Genomic DNA, 18,896 nt, shown 5'->3' with positions numbered 1-18,896 from the left:
AAGTAAGGGTGATATTCAAGGGTTGTGGGTTCTTTTTAAAGGGAATATTTTTCAAAGTCAGTTGCTAATTTTCCTTGCAAGCCTGCTAAGTATTATCACACCGTATTCCCTTTCCCTAGGAAGTATGGAAAACATGGCCTGAAATCTGTTCCTTCAAAGGCTCTCAAACCACCACTGTTGTCCCTTGCCCCATGCATCTCTGACACCGCTTGTACAGCATCAGCAGGGTGAAACACAGCCCTCAGCCATCACTGGCAGGTCTATTTCAGTACTGAATAAATCCGACATTTGTTACAGGGGATCTGCAGGACCAATGCAGCTCTGAAGATTTTTTGCAGCACTCAAGTACCAGACTTGTGAAGCTGAATGTCCTGCCAGCAGTTTGAGAAGCAACTTAAGCACCAAGGTTCTCTGAAAGGAAAGAAAGATGGAAATCATTTATGCTGGAAACTGGGATGGAAATCTGGAGACACATGAGTCAGAGTGGAAGTTGAGAGACACCTTGTCTAAGCCAAGAGAAAGGCAAAAGGAAACAGCTGGAACAATTATTTTGTCTGGCTTTGTTTGGGGGGATTTTATTTATTTATTTTTTTTTTTGGTCTGTCCAGTTCAGGGAATATTCATTTAAAAGTGTATTAGTAACTTCCGTAATATATTAACACAAAATTAAGTTAGAGGACTTTTTTTCAGTATGCAGTTTAAAATGAGTGTCTGAGATACAGAAAGGAGAATCTATTTTGGCTTTGATGAACAATTAGAGACTTCTCACAGTCTATATTAAATCCAGAAAATCTGGATATTGAATTTTAAACCCTTTCATTTACATTGATTCCATTGCAGAAAGATGTCATCAGGATTACCTTTCAAGGCATATCCTTACCCTTCCCATTAAAGTTGTCCAAATTAACTTTTTGTGCTGCTACTGAAATGTTTTGTATCTCCCCCAATCACACAGTATCCCTGAGACACTTTAAACATCTTTTTCTGAGGTGTCTATGCACAGCATTATTTCAGCTCTTTAGAAGAAGGAAGTGAAGAAACTGAAGCTGAAGTTGGAACTGCACTGGCCACAGCGTGAAGAAGGAAAGAGCAGGAATAGAGAGCCCACAAACAGGGCTCTCATGAGTGAGCAGGGTCAGGTTGTATAGACATGGTTTTGAAAAGAAAAAATTCCTGGAGAAAATTCCTAAAAAAGTTGGTGGTGGGAGAAATGCAGATGGTGGCGCAGGAGGGGCTGGCATGAAGCCATGGTACTCCTGCCATCCCCCAGGGTCAGAGTGGGATGGACACCTCCCTGCAGGGACCTTCTCACTGGATCTGTGCAATTCCACTTCACAGCTACTCCAGTACAGCAGAGCTGGGCTCATATTCAGGCCCTGTCCTAGGCGTGCTCTGAAAAGGACACTTGGAGGGTCTCACATTTATATTTTAGGGCCCAGTTTCCATTTGTGGCACATTCCAAGCAAGAGGCTGTTTTCTCCAGCTTACTGGCTTATTTCTCTCTTGTCTGACTTTTGTCCTGGTCTCTAGCACTCGTCCATCAGGCTGCTTTTTTTAAATCCAAGTCCTTCACGTTCCGTTTTATCTAAGGAATATATTCACTACCATATCATGCATCTCTGAGCCTAGAAAATAAGCAAATTCCTCCCACCCACCAAAAAATTCACAGGTGAACTGTAAGTCAACCTCTTCTTCCTCTCCTCCTGGCAGTGTTTTAAAGCTATGCTGTCCTGTATTTTTGATCTTCCCATACAACTTTCAGCCAAGAAGCTTTTCCAGGCATGGGCAGGAATGTCACCAGAGGACCATGTGGAGAAGCCTCCAGTGGAGATTCACTCCTCCATCTGTTGTCTCATCTCTGTCCTTCCCCATTTCCCAGTCTCTCTAGTGCACACTCCTCCAGCTCCCAGCACCCTTGGTCAGTAAAAGGAACAATGGCTGTGCACTTGAAGGAATCAAGGTAAGGTTCCCCCAAAGGAGGGTGTGCAAGGGTACCAAGGTGCCCTTTGTGGGATCCTGCTGAGAATTTTGGGCAGTAAGAATGGGGGCAGGTAAATTGACCACTCAGCTGCAAGGCAGCTTCTCTTGTCTATAGACAAGGAAGTAAGGAGGTCTGAAGGAAAAGCTTCCCTGAAGGTCGCTCTCTAAAATCTGGTGGGAAGGTGCTCTGACCCCCTGGTGCTCCTTGTGTTCTCACATAAAGTTTGAGCAGTATTGTAGTTCAGGTCTGTGCACATTCCATTTTTTTCCCTTTTTAAATGAGGCCTTTCACACAGCTGATAAAGAGAAATTTGGACATCCCTCAGGCTGGGAACATCTCATTGTGCAGGGTTATGAGATGGCCAGAAGAATGGGTCATAAAAGGGTCATCCAGCAACATATTTCCTAAGTGTACACCTAACCTCTAGGTACTTCAGAGTAAATCCTTTTAGCTACTTTGATTTTACAAAGGAGCTTTCTTACCTACACATGCAGAGGTAAAAATTGCTTAAGGCTTAAAACCCTAAAAACCAGACAAGCAGACAAGGACTCTGTCTGTAATTGTGGTCTTGTCCTGCTCTATGGAATGTGGGAAGCAACCCAGAACTGCTGAGTGTTGACAGTGAGAGCTGTGCAGTCTGCTGGCATGGCCCTCCAGTCACTCTGAGAGCAGCCAGCTCACAGAAACCCACTGCTGCACCTCTTCTGGGGATGAAAAAAGCTGCTGCAGGCTGTTTCCCACAAGAGCCCTGATTCACAGTCAGTGTGACTACTAGCATGGGGGAGAACTTTACATTTTGCTTAGGAAAAACAAAGAACATAAGCCTCCTATAAAGCTTTTCCTCTCTTGAAACTCCGTACAAAAGTGTTAAAATCAGCGGCCAGGAAATGCCTGCACGACTTTGCCTTGCTTCCTGCAGCTAAGGAAAAGCTCATAACCTAAATATGGGACATTTCCACCTAATTTCTGAGTACTTAAATTTATGACCTGATGTGCTCCCAGTGAACAGCAGCTGCTGACCCGGGAGCTCTGCTTACCATCACATCTGGCTCCTGCCTGGGGCCAGAATGCTCCATCAAAACACCAGGTTTAAAACCAAAAATCAACTCCATGTCAAAAGGTAGCATTTAGATGTCTAGGGAAACCTTGAAGTCCCCTGGACTGACCCTGTTCTGTCATTTTCTAGGAACACGGAGCACTGACTCCCCTTAGGGTTTAAGAGTGCCAAGACCAAGGCTGATTAACTTGTACAGTCAAACCTCCACTCCTGCCTGCTGCATCAGGATTTATCAACCCACTGCTGCCACAACCTGGTTCTTGGAAGTTCATCTCCAGGACAGTTATTTCCTTGTGTTTGCTCCTCAGAGGTTTTTAGCAACTCTCTAAACCCTTCTACATCACACTTCCTTTTTTAGATGGCTTGCAACACTGCAGTGCAACAACACTGCAAAGCCAGGTGACCAAATGGACATTTGCCAAGTTCTTTAAGAGAGTTCATAGGACAAAGCAGAGGGTTTCTCATGAAGCAAATGGGTCAGAGCAAATAGGGAAGGAGAATACTTTGGCTGAGAATAATTGAAAAGCTTTCATTGTGAGGAGCAAAGAGGCCAAATGCTAGAAATGGGCCCCTCAGCCTTGGTGAGCTTGATGCTGCTTCAGGCTTTTTCCAGAAGATGCTAAAAGGTAGAAACTCAAATGTGTTTTTTTCAGGAGCTGCCTCTCCTGCCAGAAGGAGGAGGGAGCTCCCTGCAGAAGCCACCACAGTGAGGTCTCACCAGCCACATCCACCATAGGGACCTGTGATGTGCTGTGCATCAGCTGTCACCATGTCCCCTGGCCAGGGGAGGTCTGGGGCTGGCACATGTCAGCAGGGGACAGGAGGCAGCACTTTGTTGTAAGGAGGTGGACAAGGCTCCATGTGCAGTGGGCAGGGAAGAGCTTCACCAACCTTCACTCTGCACAGCTGAGATAAATGGCCTCACAAAAAATTAAACCTGGACCAAATCAGCCTCTAGCCATTGGTGACATTACTAATGAAGCAGGACCCTGCCTCACAAAATTTGGGCTTCTGAGGGGACCCCAAGGTGTGTAAGGTGTATCCACCCTTCTGTAAGAATGGCTCACTGCTTCTGTACCCCCTCCTTAGTAGCTGCCTTCCTTGGCACTGCCTGGGCACTAAAGCCACAGCCAGCTGGGCCAGCAGAGCTTGCACTAGGAGCATCTTGAAATAAAATTGCTGTTCAGGTTTGCTCCCACAGGGGCAGGAGGAACACAGCCACCACTTCAGCTTCTGAACAACTATAGCACAACAGATCTTGGGAAATCCAAAATCCATCAAACTCACAACCACCTCATCCTCCTCCAGGGTTGTCAGAAAAAAACAAACTTTTTAAAACCAGTGAGACACAGTGAGGCACTGCTGATTGCCAACATGAAGTAACCAGGCACATACCTTATACAGATGCTCCACACAAGGCAGAATCCCACCTGTAGATATCCAATTCCTCCATCCTCCTCCCATCTTATCCCAATGCATCTTTTTATCCACCCAGTAATCACCTTTCCAGAGCTCTCCACTGGGCTGAGGAACCTCTGGGCTTCAGACCAGCCTCATTAACTTTCCCTACAGCTCACACATGGGTTATGAAGGGGGCTCAGCTCATTTCCCACCCCGGCAGCCCCTGTTAACTCATGAGCCAAAGCAAGGGTCCCTGCAGCACCTGTGAGCACTGTCACCTGCTCAGGAGGCTGCAGGTTCTTCTCTAGGCTTCGGTGCCTCTGCACTTATTTACACCCGCAGCAGAATAAACGGAATCTGCTCTTTCCAAGTTTTATTTCTAGAGCTGTAAAATAATTTCAGCCTCCAAACATATTTATAGCAAGGAAACAGTAGCTGGTACAAGAGAGTGAGTGTGTTCTTGGGTATATTACTGCCTCTCACCTCATGTAATATTCATTTGACTAAGGCAACTCTATTGCATCTTTGCCTATATTTTGCAATTATCCAGTGAGAGTTTCTTGGGGAATCTGGTGCTGCTCAAATTAAAAGAGGGCAGCAAAATTGTGCCTGATTGAAAAGGACAAAGTTGCAGCAAGGATTGAGAATGAAAGCTGGAGCCAAGGTCTTTGGCTAGTTTCTTTAATGAGCAGAAATAAGTGCCTGCACCTTCCATTTTCAACAGGGAGTGTTGAGCAACTAAAGGTACATTTTTGGTCTGATGTTCTGAGTTCTTAGTTCATTCACTTGACCTCTTGAAATATCCTTGAAATCTCCCTCAGTTTGAGAGTACCCCCCACGCTATGCCACCTTTTTCTGGGTTTAGGTTTGCATACAGATAGAAAAGCTGTTCAACTGCCTGTGTTTGCATGGGAATTTACTTAGTTGTTGAGAAATTAGTTATTATTGAGTCATTAGAAACGAGGTGATATCTCAGAAAATTAGAGTAATAAAAATACTGCAATAATATTTTACAGTTTTGCTCTAAAACCCTCAGTTACAACATCTCCTTTGGTGTGGCACTGCTGTCAAGAGTAGTGAGCCATGCCAGAGAACTTTTCTTTCCTCTCAGCAGCAAAATGTGTGGTCATCTGCAGCCCAGAGCACTAGGCACTGGGTTAGGGGCCAGCTCAGCATCTGTCACACTCAACCTATTTATTTTGCAGATGCTGAAGTGCTGCTATGTTTCCCTTCCAGGTCACTGGTTATTGATTGCTGCATGAAAAATCTCACGTGAGTGGCAAATTCAGCACTCCTTTCCTGGTGCTGCCGAGGCAGGGCACTGACTGAAGTGCCCCCACCCAGGACATGCAGAGAACCCAAACCTCCTTGGAAGCAGCCCCATCCCTGCCATATGGACAATGACCACACGCTGTATTTGTGGTTGTTGTGGTGAGTGAACCAGGCTTACATAGCAGTGAGGCTCAGGAAAGGGATGCAAAACTGCCTGGTCTGCCAGAGGGAGAAACTGAACCCCCCTAAAAAAGTCAATGGACTTTTGGAGGTCAGTACCTCATGTGGGCCAGCCCCTGCAGGGATCACATGAATATGGGCTCATCCATAGACCTCCAGGATGCATGGCCTGCAGAACACTGACTCCTACACAAAGACCCATGGCTACATCTCACTGATGCCAGCTGCAGGCCCAGAGGACATGGGCTGTTCCTGTGAGATGCTGAGATGCCCAAAGGTAGCACGATAAAGGGCACTGAGAAGAGGACCTGGCTATGCAGAGGGAGAAGTTGGCGCTTTCCCAGCTCCTGAAAACTATTGTGCAGGAAGAAAACCCAACACTGAATGTCGCACCAAGCAAAAAGACAAAGTCAAGCTCCAGGATGCTATTCTGGGGCAAAATTACCCTGCCAGCAGTGTAAGGAAGGAGGAGGGGGTGCCTACATGGGGCTGTGGAGGAACAGTGTCTCTCCAGGCTGGGGCAGAGGCACTACTCACTGCAGGTCACATAGGTATCAGCTCCAGCAGCTTTTGCAAGTCCTGAATGGCATTTGAGACTTGCCAAGAATGTCCACTGTGTCTCTCTTTTTGGGGCCTCTCTTACTACTTCAATTTACAAGCAGGCAAAGGAAAATAACCATCACCCGCCCTTCCCCCTCCCAGCAAAACCTTGTTCAGCTGCATTTCAGCAAAGAGCTTTTCCAGTATTAAAAGTACACTTTATTTTCTGTACAATTCTTATCCAAATCTCCAGGTGTGGAAATGTCCACCATGTCCCTGGAAAAAGTTGCAGATTGTTCTGCTGCCATGAGGCTCCATCCAGAACTGTCCAGGAGGGGCACAAAGCAAGGACCACCAAAATCAAGTGCTGATGCTTTCTAGGTGCAGGGAGGAGAGCAGGAAGGAGAGGGAGGGGAAGGCAGTCCTGCTCTGCCGTGGAGTCATGAGTGACCAGAGCCTTCCCTGGGTGGCAGGAGAGGCACCCTCAAGTTCACGTCATCGTTCGTGCTTAGTGTGGGAGTCGCTGCGTTCAACCGTCACCCCGTTCCCATTCCGCGTCACCTCCTTCCTGTTCCAGTCCTTTTCCAGGTAAAACTCAGCGAGCACGGGGCAGTGCTCTGAGGCCACCCCACCCCAGGACCAGTTATCAGGGATCCATGGGTTTGTGAGCCCTTCTCGCACGACAGCCCAGTGGCCTGCATTAAAGAGAGTCACAGGGAAAACGTTAGGTGACACCGCCCAAAGCGAGGCGAACCCAACTCAAGGTTACACGACTTCACTCAAGCAACTCTACCTGTGAAAACCTTTTTCAAGCTCCGACTGATCCAGATGTTATCCAGCGACTTGGACCCTTGTGGGTTCTTTGTGCTGATGTTGGTGAAGGTGCTGGAAGGGACCAGGTGGTGAAACTTCTCCTTCCTCAGGATGTCATGGTCGCTGCTGTCTGGGGCCTGGTTAAAATCTCCAAGGATTATTACATCTTTTTCTCCTAGAAAACAAGAAAAATAGAAAAAGAATGGGAGGAATGGACATCCATCACTCAAGTACAAGAGGATTAATGGAAAAAGGAAAAATACAAATACTGAATAAACAAATTGCATTCTGAACTCCTGAAAGAAATGCTGTTTAAAGCCCTTTCCACTGACTGTTTACTCATGGCCATTCTCTTCATGACAATAAAACCAGCCAGTACATATTTGATGCTTGTTTTTAAATATAATCTCATTTATTATAGGGTCATAGAATCATAGAAAATGCTGGAAGTTGCAAGGGCCTCATAAGGGTCAGCAAGTCCAACTCCTGGCCCTGCACAGGATACCCCAAGTCACACCATGTGCCTGAGAGCACTGTCCAAACACTCAGGCAGGCTTTCTGCTGTGATCACTTCTCTGGGCAGCCTGTCCCCATGCACTCTCTGGGCGAGGAACTTCTTAATACCCCACCTAAACCTCTGAACTCAGCTTCAGGCCATTTCCTCAGGTCCTGTCCCTGGGCACAAAAGTGAAGAGATCAGTATCTGCCCCTCCTCTTACCCTCCTGAGGATGTTCAAGATCACAATGAGATCTCCCCTCAGTCTCCTCTCCTCCAGGCTGAACAGAAAAGTGACCTCAGATGCTCTTCATACAACTTCTCTTCAAGGCCCTTCACCGTCGTCATGGTGTTCCTCTGGACACTCTCTAACAGCTGAATGTCTTTTTTATATTGTGACACCCCAAACTGCCCCCAGAACTCAAAGTGAGGCCAGAAGCAGAAGAGTAGAGCAGAGCAAGACAATCCCCTCCCTTGCCCAGCTGGTGATGCTGTGCCTGATGTGCCCGAGGTTGGCCCTCCTGGCTGCCAGGGCACTGCTGACCCATGTTCAGCTTGCCATCAACCAGGATCCCCAGGTCTTTTTTCCACAGGGCTGCTCTTCAACCTCTCATTCCCCAGTCTGTGCACCCAACCAGGGTTGCCCCATCCCAGGTGCAGAATCTGGAACTTGTTAATCTTCATATGGTTGGTGGTTTTCTATCTCTTTAGTTTGTTGAAGTCTCTCTGCAGAACCTGTCTGCTCTCAAGGGAGCAGACAGCTCCTCACAATGTAGTGTTGTTTCCAAACTTAGAATTCCTTCAAGTCCCATGTCCATTACTAAAGATGCTAACAAGAACTGGGCCAAGGATGGCGCCCTGTGGAACCCCCCTTGTGACCAGATGCCAGCCTGATGTCACCCCATTCACTGTAAATTTTTGGGCCTGATCTGTTACCTGGTTGCCCACCCATCATGTAACATGGTTATCCAGCTGTGTGCTGGACATTTTGTCCAGAAGGGTACTGTGAGAGACAAGTATTACTGGAGCCCAAAGATTAGCGTCTTTTCCTTGCTACTTCCTGTTAGTGACAAACTCAAAGACAAGCAGTTTTAGTCTCAGAGCTTTTTAGAAACCTGTGTCTCTTTTTTTGTTTTGTTTTTCTGCAAGAAATATCTTCTGGCTTTAGCTTATGTGGACTTTTTTTTAACAGATTTTCTTTAAGATTCAAGGACACTTTTGTGAGACACCCAGGAAGATGCAGCCTTATGCTGGTATACATCACAGCGCCAAAAGTGCAGTGCTCATTCTAACCTCTGCATAAAAAAAATCCCAAGGAATAGGACCAAGGAACAGTCTGCAAGCCTGATGGCAGAAGATGAGTTGAGAAACCACACAGACACTCCCTGACTACACCAACTTTCTTCTGCCTGGCTGACTGAAGGGATACTGCTCAACTTAGAACAGAAAATTACTTCAGTTATGTTTTGTTTCCAACCCTAATGAGGGAGAATAGAAACTCCAGACCCTTCATCTCATATCCACAATGTATGCTCTCCTAGCCCCACAGATAAGGATGCAGACATTCCAGCTGTGCCCTTGGGTAAGAGGACAAAGCACACACCTCTGCCCATCTCAAACCACTGCCAGAAATGTCTGACAAGACAACTGAAGAAGAATGCTGAGAGCTGACTAGAGATGCTGCTAAGTCACTGCTTGACACTCAAGAAGGATGCACAAAAAAAAAAAAAATTGTCCCAAAGCTGACTTCAGAGGAGAGATCTATGAATAGCCTATAAGCTTTTTCTTTCCTGGGATTGAAGTATGAGAGGGGATGGGATGGACAGACTTTCTCTACCACACTCAGTGCTCTGGATAAACCTCATATTTTGCTGTTGCTGTAGAAGTCGCTATCCAGGAGAGGGAGCACAACTCAACAAAATCTATTCCACTCCTGTCTTGCAGTGCAGAAAATATGAATTGGGAAAGGGCAAGAGAGCAAGTGACACTGAGGGGATACAACTTACAAATACTTCAAAACATGGTGCTTGCTAAGATGCAGAGGGGCAATGAATAGTTAGTGAAATTATTTGTGGTTTCTCTACCCTTTGTAAGTCACAAATCGTATTATAAATAACACAAAGTTTAAATACTATTCTATAAAGCAGTCATTACAGCAGTGTTCCCGCCTTTGAAGGAAAAAAACCCAACTGAATCTGAACTTGAGTTTTTTTAAGCTCCATCAGAACCCAAAAGAAAAATCAGTCTTTGTTTAATGGGATGACCATGCCTGCTGTGAGCTGGTAGTTGTGAATACATCTTATGACAAAGATCTTTTGCAAGATTTCTTGTTTGGCAGGACCAGGAAGCCTGAAATGTAACTTTGGTCCTTCAGTGCTAACACTTGCTTAATGGCCCAGGCAGCACTTGGCTCCTTTCATGCTTTTATCTCCACACTATGTTGGAAAAGGGCATTACAGAAACCTCTGGAGCACATCCTTGGTATTTAAAAATGATAGACAGGCTGGGATCTTAACAGCAGTACTTTGATTATGCACAAAATCTATTCTATCCTATCCTAAACTATTCATGCTTTTTTTAGCAAATCTTCAAGACTACCTCCCTTACATGAAATATCTATGAAAAAACCCCACTGTACTTACAAGTGAAAATTTTAACTGACTGAAAATTTTAACCTTTCCATTCTGGAGAGGTTAGAAATAGCAGAGGATAAATGATCCAGCACTTGGATGTACGCTTGGAAGGAGGTAAGCAGTCAGCTTGAAGCTGACTGCCCAGGGAGGGAATCGCTATATTCTTCACCCATTTAGAATTTGCATGCAGAATAACTAGGCATAAAATCATAACAAAGTGTAAAGTTGACAGACAGAATAGGCTGGAGCTTGTTAAAGAAGCTGAAACCGCATTTGCCATTGGGGGAGAGAAGGGAGTGCTCTTGGTTCCCCTCTGACAGGAGCTCCTAAGACTGCAAAGGAGTGTGGAATACATCAGGCAGCCCTGTGCTAAGCAAGGAAGAGCACACAACCAGTTTTCTAGACAACGACCAACTTCATTTCCCCTTCATCCTGGCTCACTCTCAGCCCTGCTCGTACCTCTGCCAGCTCCTGCAACAACAACATCATGCACGCCAGCACTGCAGTTTTGTGTCTGTCTGCCTCCCAAGACCCTGACAGACATCCAGCCATGAGAGGGAAGGAAGTGAACCCGCCTGGATGCTCCCAAGTGTGTGACCCTGTCTCACTGGACACTCCTGGGTCTCTCAGCAGAGGCAGGGAGCAGAGCTGCCTACAGCAGCTGCAGCTCTCAGGGGTCTCATGGATGAGCCCCAATGGCTCTCAGCCAAACTTAGCAAAAGCTCTGGAAGAAATCATGCCCTTGCTCATAATGAGGGATGATAACTGATCAAAAACTGCCATCATGATGCCCATAGTTACAATCAGATGGAGAGAAAAGCAGAAAATTAAGACAATGCTATTGATGCTGTGCTGTGATTTTCCTCTTTTGGAAGAAATGTGTTCAAGACTGGCAGGGCTTGATTCTGCTCCTCAGGAGCCAGAGGCTCCTTGGCCAATGCAATCTGGTCCTCTTCCTCCTCCAACAGACAGAGCAGTAGAAGCTCTCTTAACAACCAATCTTCTGCTGCAAAGGTGTCTGACACAGACGGTACTGTCCACAAGGACCCAGAGCCTCCATCTGTTGGGACGGGGTGGCGTAAAGCCCACAGCAGCCAGGCACGTGTCCTGTTCATGACCTCTCAGCAGTGCTCTCACACATGTTCACACCCTCTGGGCCCAAAGCAACTGTGCCTTGTCAATGGGGAACTCCTCAGGTGAAAAAATAAGTCTGGTCTGTTTGCAAAGGCATCTTCAAATTCACTAAAGCACTGGCAAATTTTGGCAGTGCCTGTGGGTGGCTCTTGGCCAGCAAAGCAAAGCAGAAGCTTAACTCAGCCCTCTGCTGCAGTGGCTGAGCTCTGGTGTGCCAAGGCAATCAGCTGAGGAACTGACAGTGCCTGCAGAAGGTCTGCAGTGTTGAAATCTGCCTCTCTGCAGGAACTGGGAAACCATCCTTTGCTTCATGGCAGGGCAAGGGGACATCTGTAGGACACACTCCCTGATTTTGCCATGATTTCCCTCATGAATTAAACAGACTCTTAAATGCTCAAATCCTTCCTGGACAGAGTGACACACATATGATGGACGGATGTGATGTTACATTGGCTGCTAAGTCTTCTCAGAAGTCTTGTAAGCCCAGTCCCAGATGCATGGGTAACCCATGGAATGTTGGCAAGCCACGTGGAAAAAGATATCACAGAATCGCAAAATGGTTTGTGTTGGAAGGGACCTTTAGGGATCATCTAGTTTGAGCCCCCTGCCATGGGCAGGGACACCTCCCACTAAACCAGATCATTTAAAGCTCCATCCAGCTTGGCCTTGAATTCTGCAAAGGAAGAGCATCCACAGATACTCTGGGCAACTTGTGCTTCACCACCCTCATTATCAAGAATTTCTTCCTAATATCTCATCTAAAACTACCCTCTTTCAGTTCAAGGCCATTCCCCCTTGTTCCATCACTACATGTCCTCATAAAAAGTCCCTCTTCAGCTCTCTTGTAGGCCCCTTTCAGGTACTGGAAGACTGCTGTAAGATATTCCCTAAGTCTTCTCTTCTTCAGACTGAACAACCCCAGATACCTCAGCCTTTCTTCACAGGAGAGGTGTTCTAGCCCTCTGATCATCTTCACAGCCCTTCTGTGGACTTGTTCCAACAGGTCCATGTCCTTCCTACACTGGAGATCCCAGAGCTCTCCAGGTGGGGTCACATGGGAGCAGATTAGAGAGACAGAATCCCCTCCCTCACCCTGCTGGCCATGCTGCTTTTGATGCAGCCAGGGATGAGGCTGACTTTCTGGGCTGCAAGTCCACATGGCTGGGTCATGTCCAGCCACTCATCCACCAGCACTTGCAAGTTGTTCTCCTCAGGACTCTCTCAATCCACCCAGCACCCTGTTCCTGGGTCCAGCCACTGCCAGGACATCCAGAATAACATCTGTGTGCTGCCCATGGTCACCACACTGGAGACGAACTGGTGGAGCTCTTGAGAGAACACAGAAGTGCTGCTGCAAAGAGTTAGCTATGAGCAGCTAACAGATACTGCATCTCTCCAGTACTGATGAAAGGAAGAAAAGAGAGGGAAAAAGGAACCAGGACCTACTGATCTAGTGGGAGAAATACGGAGATACTATGCCCTGTGTTAAGGGAGGCTGTGGATAGTAAACATTGTTCCTCAAGTGCTCACCTGCCTCTTAGTAAGAATAAAAGATAACAGAACAGGCATCTGTTAGCAAAATGGGAACAGAAACTCAAATTTGCAATACCCACACACAAACCAGTTCTTACTGCCCATATTTGGTGGACTAATTTGGAAGAAACTGGAGGATGGTGCTAATTTTCAGCATGAAATTCATTTTGGCAGGGTAATTCAGTACTTCAAAGTCACATGTGTGTGCACTACCATTTCCTTAGGAGATCACACCTGCATCCCACAAGTTTGGAGGAATCTGAATTTCTTCTTTTGTGAAAGACAAAGCCAAGAACAAGCATGCTCCAGTAATGTGCCTGCCATATGAAAATATTAAAACATGAAATAAAGAGAACACCAACAGTCTAAATTTAGATGCAGTGGAAGTGCAGCTCAGTTGACTTCAGAAGAGCTACACATTTATCCCATGTTTCAGTTCAGCCTTTGGGGATTAAACAAATGAACCTTTGGTTTACCTTCATCCTTTCCAATTTTAAAGTACGTGGACAAACACTTAAATCAGTAGCACTCAAAATAGCTCTGACAGGCTTCTGCCGCTCAAAAGGAACTACAATAGAACACACAGAAAAACTGCAAATACCTCTTGAGTTATACAAAAGGGACATTAACACTTCCAAGAGACCAAACTTGCTGAGCTGGGCCAAGTTGAAAATCATCACACGAATAACCTTGCAGCTCTTTCACATCTTTCTTGAGCAGTAAACAAAGGGCTAGACTTTTTCTGTTCCAGTAACAAGATCAGCAACATTTAGAATCTAAACTGCTTTGTTCTGCTTCGCAGGAAGTTAAACATAATTTGCAAGCTTCAAAGTAAAAAGCAAACTCACAGAAATTAAGTAAAGAAATCCAGCTGCCTAATCCAGTGCTCAAGCTCAGATCTAAATTCATTTCATCCTGTTGTAAAGCCAGAGCAACTTATTTCAAATCAAAAAAATTATTCTACATATTACATCCAGGTACCAAAGCAGGATTTGGTCTCTTTTCCCATTAGCAGCCATCTACAAATTTGCATTGGGTTTTCCAAAGAGCTTCCAATTATCCAAAAATTAAATATATAGAACTATTTCTCTTGGAAGAAAAAAAAAAATAATTAAGCTTTGCTGTGATAACAGGTAGGTGTCATTTCCGCAAAGCACTTAATGCACTAGGGTCTCAACTCTAGTGACTTTTCTTTCCTTTGGCAGAACTTGCTGTTACAGTAGCACAAAACCAGAAGGAACTTAATTTGAAAAAATGGTGTCAAAGCCAGTAGGATCTCCTGCGCTGTTTGTGTTAATTAGGAAAGACTGTAAGACAACGAGCAAGGGAAAAGCACATTTATCACACTATGCATCACACAAATATGGGTAAAGACAATTGTGAGGCTGATAAGGGTATTTCTAAAATGCTCACTGAGACAAAGTTCACTCTTTTATAAATTCCTTTGAATTAGATAGTGTGACAGCTGGCAGGAAAAACCCCTGCCTTACCTTTCAGAGTCTCCTGCAAACTCTGCGCACAGGCTGCCAGTTTGTGGCTGTCGTGGTTCTTCCCGCTGTTCTCTGCTGCGGAGGGCGGCAGGGCCAGGTGAAGGTTAACCACGGTCAGGTCATTCATTCCAACCTGGGGGGCAAGGAGGAGAAATCAATGCCGTGCACGTGGGGGATGGAAGGTCACAATGCAAATCCACGTGCCAGCTCCCAGTACTTTGAGCAGTAAATCTGGAGCAGTAGGACTCACACTGCTGTGTATGTGGTGTGTCTTGGTGTCTCAGTGTGGGGAGGAAGAGGAAGGAGGCATTTGCATTTTGCAGCTTTGTTTGTAGTAACCTCATACCCTCTCAGTTCTGGGGAAACTGGTTTGCATTAGCAAGCAGCTTCCTTTCACCACTGTGGTGAAAAAGTCAGCAGAAGGAAGTCAGCTGCTTATGAAAATCAGTTTATGCAAAACCAGTTGTTAATAAGCTACAAATAATGTCATGGTCATTACAGGGGCTAATTACTGCTGTCTTGTGATTAGCCCTGGCTTGTCACAGAGAGTAACCAAGAAACTTAATGTACCTTGAAAGGAGTTGTTGGCTCCCTCCAATCTCCTGTTCATTGTCTGGGAATCATTTTGACCTATTTGTACCATCAATTAATTACTAATACTTTATTTATTAATAATTACTCAATTAATGCTTCTCTCAAAGCATTCTCATCATACCAGAGATGTCAAGTTCCCTAAACTGGACCTTTTCATCACAGCCTGTGTGGAAATGGGCTCTCTCTGCTCATATGTTTGCTCCAGCATATGCCCAAGAACTGGTTCCAAAAGTGATGATGTTCTTTTAGATAGGTTTGGCCCTAGTGAAAAAGCTTTAAAATGGAAACTCTGAAGTATGATAGCAACATAACATAGGCCAGCCCATCTCACTGGAGCACTGTGCCTTACACACGCACATACTCATATATATATATATATATATATAAAAAAATAAAATTCATTTCCATTCTTCCTGCACTTATCCCTCCTTGTGGCATGGACAAGAATCCCAGCCCTGTGGCCTGGCTGCTATTGAGGATCCACTGACCCTCAGGTTCTCAAATACTCCCTTGCAGCAGGGTTTGCTCCCACAGGGGCAAGGGAAAGGACTGACTGTGGTGAACTACCACATGTATTACGGTGCATTAAGCACCTATCCATAATCAAGCCATGGGACAGTGATAATAAGAGTCAGAGGCTCATGCAAATTTTTATCTGTGAGAAGGCTGTCTCTCTTTTCACCGTTGCCAAATTCTTTTTAGTAAAAGTTCTTCAAGGTTGGACTGGTGCTGTGGCAGCTACCTTGAAATGTGCAAGATAAGGATGAGGATACGAGTGCCTCCCATTGCCATTAGTCTGTGCAGTCTCCTGAGATGAGGCATCTTTCAGCTCAATGCCAGCTGTTGTATCCCAGAGGAAGCCAGAATATTCAACTCCCTGGAATTAAAAAGGAAGGAGAAATGACGGTCACAATATGGTCAAAACAAAACATTCTGCCCAAATGTAGCCACATATCTATCTATCTATACATCTATATTTATATCTATCTATATCTATATCTAGATATCTATATCTAGGCATGGTGCCTGCCAAGGGCAGGAAGACCAACTGGCTATGCCCAAGGCATAAAGAAGAAACAGCTTCCTGGGCTTTTAGTGGAAGATACAGAGGACAAATAGGCTTCTTCAGTTCACCCCTTCCAAAACTCCCACCAGATGTGGGAGGAATGCTTCCTGGGAAGCTCCACTGACTTCACTGAAGAGTGAGTGTGCCAAGCTGAAACACTCATCACTCTGCTACTCACAGCCCCTCACATCTGCACACTGGCTATTGGACACCCAGCTAATGCCAGCACTGCTCCAGTAAAGCCAAGAATTTAATAGTCTCTTTTATCTTCCAGAAGCAGAGCATGGTCAGGACCACTGCAGAGCTGAAGGGTGCTGCCCCTCATGTGCGTGTTTGGGCTGACATGTCCCCATTTCCTCCTACTCCAGGCAAGGCATTGGATACCTCTGAGCCTGGTCAGCAATGAGGTAGTTTGTTACCCTCATGATTAATTGTCTAATCATGAGTTTGGTGCCCTGCGGTCTCACTGGGTGACTGCTAGGGCTTGCAGCAGACGATGCTGTGCACCGTTTTTCCTTCTCCCCAGGCTCCACACCATCTCACTGCCTTTTTTCAGCTGCAAGCTACAAATATCCCGGCCCCTTCAGTCTCTTAGCGTGAAATCTGGTCTAGACCTCTCAGCCCTATCAATTTCTCTGTCTTTTCCAACTTGTATGTTTCATGCTCAGCTCTTTGCTCCTTTCAGCTCTGCTTCTATGATCCTGAACGGGATTTTTTTTTTTTGATCCCTTCATGACATGGAATTGGCATTTTCAGAAAGCTTTCTATGCTGGTCACACCAGCAGCAGTATCTAATTCAAACACTGTCAGCCTCTTCTCCCACTGCCCAGACACCATTTCCCTTGGCATCATTCAAACCCACTTCCCTCAGCAAATCACAATTAAATCTGTTGCAAGGAAGAGTTTTCTCCATTTCAGCTGCAATAAAAAAGTGTTAACTGCTTCACTGACTTCCCAAGAGCCTTGAAAGGATTAAGGCTGGTTCAAATTCTTTGGTAGCTCCTTTGATATGTCAACTTTAAAATACTGACAAAATTATTCCACCAATAAGAAACCTAAGGTCTAAAAACTGATACAGGAAAAGATGTGAAATAATAAAACTGCTGCCAACAACTGTTGGCAATTTCCAGGCTCCAGACTTCATATCAACATGGCTGTCAAAAGTAATTGCCTGGTTGAAATGTTCAGACTGTATGGAAGCACAAGCCAGAAGCATCATCCACCATTTTTTGTTATTTAGCCCTACACAGCATCCCAAAATCACCTTGTGCCAAAGACGCTGTGTTCTTGGGGTTACACTGTGTTACCTCACTGCATTTGTGTACACGGTGCTCAAACCTGACGGACTAACTAGCCCCAGAAAGAGACTTTTTGGCTTGCTAAAAGGTTCTACAGCTCAGCCAGATTCCTGTTAAAGCAGCTAACAGGAAGAGCCAAGTAGATAAAATTTCTATTCTTAGTTTAACTGCACATTTCTCCCAATATTTTGGGAACTGTTCATTCTTATATCCCTGTCTGTAAAACAAGGTGGATGATAATTTTTATTTAGTCACCTTGTAGTCAAAACTTCCAAAGATTGTTATCTTTGGAAGTACAGCTCAAGAAAGAACTGACTAAAGACTCTGAATTTAACATAGAAATTCTGATATATTATTAATAATTCTTAGTAAAAAGAGAAAAAGTAGAGGGAACTACTTTGACAACTTTGCACAACTATTTATATTCAGTGCTTTAATGATCTGGCCTAACAAGAGATCCCAAAGGAAAACTCCAGCCACAAATAAAAATGTCCTGAAGGGCATTTCCATTCTGCACTGCAAATAAGTGTGGATTGTATTAACCTTTAGACACATTTAGACACTCTGTATCTTTCCACACCCTTCTTGACACTGTGTGTCTGTCTTGCTAGAGTACAATCCTTGTGCTGCCCAGGTGGTGGGTTTTGTTTTGTTTGGATTTATTTTACCCTCATTCTTGGGTTTTTCTCAGAAGAGCACTAAAAGGAGGTGCACCTGCAAAAACATGAGTCCAAAACCAGTGAACAGTGATGCAACCTGATTTGGAAAAGCCAAAATAGAGAAATGTGGATTCTAAGCAGCATGGCTATAAGACACAGATGCAGCCACTAACAAGAGTGCTCAGAATAGATCATTCTGGATCAATAGATTGCTGAAGACTGCCCCGTGTGCTAACAGGCACTACTTGTTACGTGACAGATCTCAGATCCTGTTTCTACCCACAACAACATCCACACTGCAACAACTGCACCATGACAATGACCCTGTTCAGCAACAACTGTCTCCAGCTCAAGGAGGGCACTGCTCTGAAAACTCATTAGCAACCTTAAAGGTGAAAAAGAGAGATTTCCCTTGGGAGAAACTGCTTTTGGGCACTGTCAGGGATATCCAGCCCAGTGCAGCTACACTTTGAATATTGTCAAGGGTAGGCAGGTGCAGCTGTCACCACCTTAATAAAGAAGTACCTCCCTGCAGTACCCATTTAAACATACATATATATATATATATATATATATATATACATATATATTTTTTTATATATATATGTAGTCAGAGCAGAAGATGCTGCCAGTGCAGATTTCAAATGGAGTCCACAGTATTTTTAACACCTGTGCTGAGGACTCTGGGGAACACAAAAGGTAAACTCTTCCAGGTGAGGATGGCAGGCTGCAGGGCTCCTCTGAGGGCT

The 18,896-nt window shown here is 45.1% G+C and overlaps 1 protein-coding gene across 1 annotated transcript in view; it reads right to left on the bottom strand.

Moving 5' to 3' along the window:
- Window positions 1-6,627: 6,627 nt before the first annotated feature.
- The window catches only part of EEPD1 (endonuclease/exonuclease/phosphatase family domain containing 1), a 62,917-nt gene continuing 50,648 nt past the window's right edge, over window positions 6,628-18,896 (bottom strand). Inside the window, exons 4-7 of the mRNA XM_059848680.1 lie at window positions 15,867-16,001; window positions 14,531-14,663; window positions 7,225-7,419; window positions 6,628-7,126 (exon numbers count right to left, since the gene is read on the bottom strand). Coding sequence (XP_059704663.1) covers window positions 6,927-7,126; window positions 7,225-7,419; window positions 14,531-14,663; window positions 15,867-16,001 — 663 coding nt within the window. The 3' untranslated portion in view covers window positions 6,628-6,926. The remainder of the gene's footprint in view (window positions 7,127-7,224; window positions 7,420-14,530; window positions 14,664-15,866; window positions 16,002-18,896) is intronic.

The sequence above is a fragment of the Haemorhous mexicanus genome, chromosome 1, assembly GCF_027477595.1.
Source record: "Haemorhous mexicanus isolate bHaeMex1 chromosome 1, bHaeMex1.pri, whole genome shotgun sequence".
NCBI lineage: Eukaryota > Metazoa > Chordata > Aves > Passeriformes > Fringillidae > Haemorhous > Haemorhous mexicanus.
The sequence above is the reverse complement of the archived record's forward strand: the minus strand, read 5'-3'. Positions and strand labels throughout refer to the sequence as shown.